General features: G+C 36.4%; 1 protein-coding gene across 1 annotated transcript in view; it reads left to right on the top strand.

Moving 5' to 3' along the window:
- The window catches only part of LOC119574557 (nuclear pore complex protein Nup88-like), a gene marked incomplete in the record, with an annotated part of 7,653 nt that extends 3,665 nt beyond the window's left edge, over positions 1-3,988 (top strand). Inside the window, 5 exon segments of the mRNA XM_037921831.1 lie at positions 19-113; positions 791-937; positions 1,106-1,265; positions 2,437-2,534; positions 3,197-3,988. Of these exon segments, the coding sequence (XP_037777759.1) occupies positions 19-113; positions 791-937; positions 1,106-1,265; positions 2,437-2,534; positions 3,197-3,260 (564 nt within the window).
- Between the last annotated feature and the right edge of the window lie 3,638 nt (positions 3,989-7,626).

Below are 7,626 nucleotides of genomic sequence, written 5' to 3'. Positions count from 1 at the left end.
CACGGCTCTGTGTCAAGCAATGAATATATGAATCTTCTCAACCGGGTTATAGAAACCTTAAGAACTAATTACCTTCAGCCACAGTTGACAGCAAAAGAAGACATACAAAGAAGGTAAAGTTAGTGTTTGTTTAATTTAACCCATTGCCGACGGGTGGCATGTATGCACATGCTATGGCATGGCGGGACCATCTGCCGGGGGCACGTACGCACATGCCATAGAGTATGTATGGACATGCCATGATTTTTTTTTTTTTTTTTTGTTACAATCACGGCAAAAGATTATTTTTTTGCCAGTGAAAGTGTGATTAAGTTGGTTTTAACACTTTCTCATTTTTACCATGCAACAAACAAAAAAAATGCAACAAACCGACGATTTCAACTCCATGATGCCGCACACTGCTTATTTTATTCGGACTATAGACGGAATAACGATCAACTATGGAGTCTATATAACAACAAAAATACCCTTCAGTCTCGATTTATCAGGAAGTTTGGCAAGTAGAGACTGTAAAAAATAATGAAAACTGAAAATACAACATATCTTTGTAGTATTACGAAGAAACGGCATGGGATGCTGGTATTTGGCATGAGTGGTCGCGCATGCTAGGGCGACGATATAAGCCCCCGGCAGCGAGGCCCTGGCCTCTATGAATGCTACCCGTCAGTTATGGGTTAACAGTTTCAGCTTTGTACAATGCAGGTGAAAGGTACTTCTTTCTTTTATTCCCTTCTTTTCTTTTTTACTTTGTCTTCAGAACAAAACTACCATTTTCTGCATTTATTTACAGATCTGACATTCTAATTGAACAAAAGCAAAGACTTCAAGCTGAGATTTCAAACCTACTGTCAAGGAAAAGACAGTTGACCGAGAAAGCTCATGAGTTGGCTGAGAAGTATGAAGAGGCAAATGACAGACAGACCCAGTTGGTTCATAGGTAATATGATGATTTATGATGACCCACAGTACCTAGACTTTGATAGTCAGTCTCTCAAACTTTCAGAATTTTGTGTGTTTGCCTGTGTAGAAGTAAATCAAGCCTGAGGTATTTATTTAAGTAATCACACCTGATATATCTTTTTAGTATCACACTGCATAATTTCAGGTTAGAGAAAGTGTTGAATCAAGTAAGTCGAGGCCTGCCTGTGTTATCAGCTGGGGAGAAGAACATGTTGCAGGAGCTGGAGGCTATGCAGAAGCACACAGTTATTTTTACTAACCAGCTGAGTGAAATACAAGCCAAGGATAAGTGGCAGACAAGTCAGGTAATGTCAATATTATATTTCTAGGGTTTACTGAATACTGAAGATTATCAACATATATAAGAACAGTTACAGATTCAGTCAAGGTAGAGTTCTGCAGCAGATTTATTTATATATTATTATTATTATTATTATTATTATTATTATTATTTTTTTTTTTTTTTTTTTTTTTTTTTTCAAATCTAATGTTATGCTGTCTTTGAATTTAAAAATAATTAGATCTTGGAGAATACCATTTGATGTATTGTGTATTGCAGAAGTGTAATTTAAAGCTTATGAAAAATAGATTTTAGTAATATTCTGTTGCCATATTGAAGTAGCAGAATGTTACTGTAATGGATGTTATTCAATCACCAATCTTGGTAAACCTCGTGATATGGTAGTTGGTTATCAAAATGTTATTTTCTTTTAAGACCTATAGTATTCATCAAATTGTAACATAGCTGTGCTCTACACAGCTAAGAAATTGTGTAGTGGAAACTGTACTGTCAGTATATATGAAAATACAATTAAAAAAGCATATAAGAAGAAAGCGCTTTCCATATTCACAGGGCACTATAGATTGCATATTCAGGCCTGTGGCTTGTTAGATAGGACTATTGCTGGCAAAATTGCACTGCCAGGGGTATGACTAAATAGCAATATATACATTTTTTAATACTATAGTTCATCATTCAGTACTTATTAATGCCTTACATACAAGTGGAAATCATCAAGGTTATTTTAAAAATCATCAAGAAAATATGAAAATAGCATGGCAGTGAGGGAATGCATTGGATTAGATTATATCAGTGGAGTGGTTGAGAAGTAGACTATTAATTTTATATATATATATTTTTTTCTTTCTTTCTTTCTCTCTTTTTCTTCTACCAAAGTACACGTTCTTCCCCTTTGTTGCTAGGAAGTTTTGAGAAATATTCTTAAGTCTCTTTTGCTCCAATACTCTTTCTTTTTGTACTTAGATTAATCATTAATACTTCATCATTATTACTTCATTCAATCTAAATCTCATCTGCTCTGAAGATTACAGGAATGCTGTACTGTAGTTGTGTCTATTTCTGATAGTTCTTTTTCCTTATAAGCTAACTAAAGTAGAGATAGTTCTTACTTTATAGTAAGAATTGCAAAAGTACAGTATTCATGCAAATATCATTGCCTCATGTGAACATTTCAGATGGAGAAACTACAGAGTACTGAAGCTGTTAAAGCCCACGCATCTCCCAGTGTTTCAGAAAGTCAGTTGAAAGCTCTGAAACAGGCTCTCAGTAAAGAGTAAGTAAAAGTGGTGAAGTCATTGTAAGATTCTACTGAGTCAGATATTTATTTTGATATATCATGAATAATAAGAAAAAATAATGTAATATGATTGTAAGATATAAGTTAGCATAAGTTACATGTACATAAAAACTTTTTAATCCATTGGACATAGATGGCATGATTACATGTCCACTGTAATTTTAGTCAATTGATTGTGTTTACACAAAGATGGCTCTACAAGTGCTTATTCACCAAGGAGTTCATAATTAGTACAATGTATCTCACCTGATTACACTTTTCCTTGATTTCCAGATAGATTCTTTAATATTATTTTACTGTTTTTATTGTTATTAGTATTTTAAGAACATTATAATAATCAATGTCAATAACAATAATAAAACATTATTGATATTAAAAGCATCAGAAAAAAAATCCGCAAATTCAAGGCATGGAGAAATGAGGAGTGGTCACTTGGGCCCACATACAGATGTGGAGCCATCTGTATGCAACTAAATTCACAAAAGTCTACAGTGGACAGTACACAACCCTGTGGCCATTGGGTTTAAAAATCTGTAGCTAATTAAATGTTACATGAATTAACAGAAATATTCATATTCAGTGAGGTGTTTTGTGCATTGCCTTGTATATATTTTTGATTTTTTTTCCCACTTTTTCAGGAGTGAGAAACTGTCTACTTTGCTACAGAGGGTAAACCAAGTGAAGCGTGATTTACAGTTATGATAAAATAAATTTATTAGTTATTTTTATCAAATATGTAAAGAAGTAAGTTCAAAATTGTTATAACCCTCAAAAGCTTTGTGTAAATATATTTCCAAAATTATAGCTCAATTGTCAACAGTTACGCATCAGTGTCAAAAACTTTGTAACAGTTCATGTATATATCACTATATTGTCTTTGGGCTTTGCTGCTGAGTCAGCCTTTCCCAGATAAGGAATGTGAGTGGTTTGCATAACATGAAATGCCTGTGTTTTCTATTGTTTAAAGGATTTTATATAGCTTTCTTGTGTGAAACATGAGCATCACACTGTTCTTTGATTTACCTTAAACTCTTTTTTTATATATTGTTGTTTCAGAGCTTGTTTTGATGTTGCCTTTTCCATATGTTGCTTGTATCCCTAGATGTCAGTTCTCATTGATCAGTTTAAGCAAATATTTTTATGGTGGTTAGATATAGGGTCCAAAGTTCTTGTGGAAATGGTTGTTTTTTGAACCAGTAACTTGTATTTGGCATATTTTACTGTGATTTTATATTTACATTTTACATTTTATAAGATGATACTGACATAATTGAAAGTACAAAGCATGATGTAATATGTTTACATGTTTACATTTGCATTTGCATGGTAACCAGCAAACAAAAATATCTTATTTGTTAGGTTTAAAGTTTACCAGTGGAACTTCTTCAAGTATTTTTTCTAAATCTACATTAAAGATTACCAGCACTTTATACTAGTTGTCCTTTAACACCATTATATGTTGGCTGTATAATTCAGCTAATGAAAAATCATTAAAAGTAAGCTAAAGACTCTGTTGCAATACTGCATGCCATCATCAGTAAATATATTTTTTGTCCCAAGAATCAGCTTTAAATGATAATTTTTAACACAATGATGGAGGGAGCCCCTATTCCATACTGAACATCTGCATGTTTATGGAGTCAACTGTTCAATCAGCAGCAGCAGGGGAAAAAAGAAAGAAAGAAAGAAAGAAAAAAGAAAAAAAAAAAAAAAATCAGAAGCATGGAAAGAATAAACTTACCCAACTTTCTATGTTCTTAGCTGTAGCAGACATTTTTTTAGGTAAAAAGGCTAAAATGAAGAGTCTTTAAGTCAACCTTTGAGAGCAGCCAGGGCCAAACAAGTGCACAACTGTGTAGCCTGCACAATTTAAAGCAGACTTGACTGCAAGTCATCATTCCTGTGTGATGGGGTGGTCTACCCTTGATGTGATATGTCATCTGGCATCTCCCAGGGTGATTGAGTTTAAAACTAATTGAACTATGCTTAAATTTAAATCGGTCTTCATCCTTACCCCTTCTGGACAGGCTTGAGTCAACTGCTCAACACCCACAGACAAACACATCTTGGATAAATCCAGATTTTAAAAACCATGTTTTGCATTTTAAAGATAGTTGGTAATGATGTGGAAATACTGAAAATGTATGCTTTTAAACATTTTGACATCAAGTGGGATTGGATGAACGTACATGAAAGAATAATACTGAGATGTTCCCCAATAGCCTGATATCTGATGACCATCAGTCATAGGCTTACCACTTGATATATATTGAGATATGTGAAAAAGACAGAAAGAAAAAGGCATTTATTTATCATTTGTATGTATCTGTAAGACATATCCAGATACTGTGTCTGCAGTTTTTTAGTTTGTACATGTATATGTGTGTGTGTGTTTGTGTTTGTGTGTGTGTGTGTGTGTTTATGGGAGCTTGAAGTAACTATAATCTCTGAATATTGAGCAAACAGGCAAGTAAACTGGCAAAAATTTAATGTGTTCACTATCTAAAAATATTTAATCCATAAATGGATTTCATTTTTGATGACTGGAAAGTTATTGTGGTTTGTACAGTTAGACAATAGTACAATAGTGCTTAGAGGATGCTCTTAACACCCAGTTCACCTCTTGTTGCCCTGGAGAGAGCTTAGGAAATGGAGACTGGAACCCAATGCTTCTTCTTCTTCTTTTTCTCCACCTCCTCCTCCTCCTCCTCCTCCAATCCCTTCTACTATCCACTTCCTAAGGTGTGAGAGCCGTGTTGAAATGATGAAAGGTTGACTTTGTACCAGTCAAGAACAGCCTGGGGCCATGGTATTCCTGTTTAGTTGTCTAGCTCTTACTCCTCAAGGCAACTCTGAGGGGTGGGCTGTTCCTCTCCCCAACATACTCCAGGGTTACCATTTCCAGTAATGAAGATTTTGCACCTTTATTTGGGCCACTAACACATTGAATCCAGTTTGTTTCAAGGCAGTCACATGGCCCAAAATAGGGGCATTAGGCTTATGTGAGTGGCTGCTCTGATAGGTGTGCAGCTTGTAGGCAGGTTGCATTTTAATTTTTAGCTTTTTTCCATATTCCAATGTCCATATTCACCATTTGATTTGCTTTATCCAGATGGTAATAGACTGTTTTCCTTGCACAGACTTCATATTATCTCAGTGCAAGAAAAATAACAATTGTTATTTGTGTCCTTTTTGTAATATTCAATTTTTAGTGGCCAGGAATGGGATACTGAGCATGGAAATGGAGTCCTCCCTGGTGCTGGCACTCTTCCAGTCATGGCTCACAGACACTTCATTCCACACTTGGAAATAATGCAAAAGCCCCTTTCTAAATGCCAAATGAGTCTAATCGCCCTCCAAGAGGTTTGTGCATTCATGGCTAGTCTTTCATGTCACCCAGACCTTCAGCCAAAATGCTCATTACAGCCCACAGCTAGATTTTCCCATGATGGCATGTTCACATCACATGCTCCTCAAACCAAATCTTTTCATGATGTGATTGTCATGTCACCTAGATCATAGGGGTTAAGGCTTGGCCCTTTATCAACTAGCCACGCATTTAAATTCTCCCCATTCCTAAACCCCAGACCCTCCTTTGACAATGACTCTGAGCACTGCTACTATTACCACCTCTCCAGTGTCTATCATTACCTCAGTACAGTACAAATCATCCACCCAGGTTATTACTCAACCTCCAGAAAACATTCCTCCTCTCCCACCATCCTCTACTTCATCTCCCCCACCCACTCATTCTTTATCTACTACCCCCTCTTCTTTTAATTAATACTCTGCAGCCGTATTTTCCACCTCTTTGGAGTACTACCTCTCTCAGCACTACTCCCTCTTCCACATGTCCCCATCCTTCTACTACCCCCATTTCTACAAACCTTTTGAATGCTATTTAGCCCAGCCAAGTTGGATTGATTTTAGTGATCCCCATTACAGCCTCTTACTTTGACAACACTCCTCTTCCAGCAATGCCTCCAAAAACAGTGTTTCCTTCCACAGCCACAACCTGACCATTCCTGCCTGTCACAGTAACATCTGAATCCCAAGCTAAAGCATTATCAACTCTAACTGACTTCACTAGCTTCACTAGCTCCTTCTTTACTTGTACAGGAAGTGTCTCCATTTCCCCGATTAACTGCTCTGTCTGTGACAAGGATTGGTAAGATTGTGAAGAAGACCTCATTGCCTGCCTCATGGACTGTGATGCAGTATCAATACAATGCTACACCATTAGGTCCTCCACCAATATTCCCAAGATTGTTTTCAATGGATATGACCCTCTTAATGTTTATATTGGCAGAGATTCTTGCTCTGTTCAACCATATCAACTTCTCTCTCATTCATGTCAGAATTGTTGGCATCAAGGCTACCCTGCCAAACACTGCCACTTCACAGCCTGATGCCCTCTGTATGCCAAGCCTGGTCATGATAAATCAGACTGCTCTATATAGTCATGTGTCAATTGTGGTGGTTCCCATGTTGTATTTTATAGGGGCTGCCCTACCTACAAGTTTGGGTCTGAGATGGTAATTCTCAGATTCAATTTTGGTCTCACTTTACATGAGACTAGACAGGAAGCATGCAGATGAGGTTTTTCTTTTACTCCCTACTCCAGTGCTACCCTTCACTCCACCTTTCCCCTTACCTCCAAAGATGTTTTTTCATCTCCACCAGTATCTCTTCCTCTTCCCACTTCTACCCCCTCCCTCTCCCAGTCAAATTCTTTTACTATTCTAAGTCCAGACAAACCAGTCTCCACCACTATTTGAGGCACTCCAATCTATGCATCCCCAGAAAGGTTTCTTGCAGGTAATGGTGGGTTACATTGTCTATGAACATTCAGAAGCTTACTAAAACAAAGGAATTACGGTAATACTTCTCAAATTATATTTAAAATAAATATTAGAACCATAGATCTTACGTGATACAGGATAAGTGAATTCAAAGGTAGAATACAGCTGACCTGTTGGATTTATTCAACATGTGTAAGTTGAATATTATAGAGAAAAAGTTTCTTCATATAAAATCAGGCATTTCAAGGAAAAAAACAGACAATAAA

The sequence above is a fragment of the Penaeus monodon genome, chromosome 6 (genome assembly GCF_015228065.2).
Source record: "Penaeus monodon isolate SGIC_2016 chromosome 6, NSTDA_Pmon_1, whole genome shotgun sequence".
Lineage (NCBI taxonomy): Eukaryota > Metazoa > Arthropoda > Malacostraca > Decapoda > Penaeidae > Penaeus > Penaeus monodon.
Note: the sequence above shows the minus strand (reverse complement) of the source record. Positions and strands in the feature narration are given on the sequence as shown.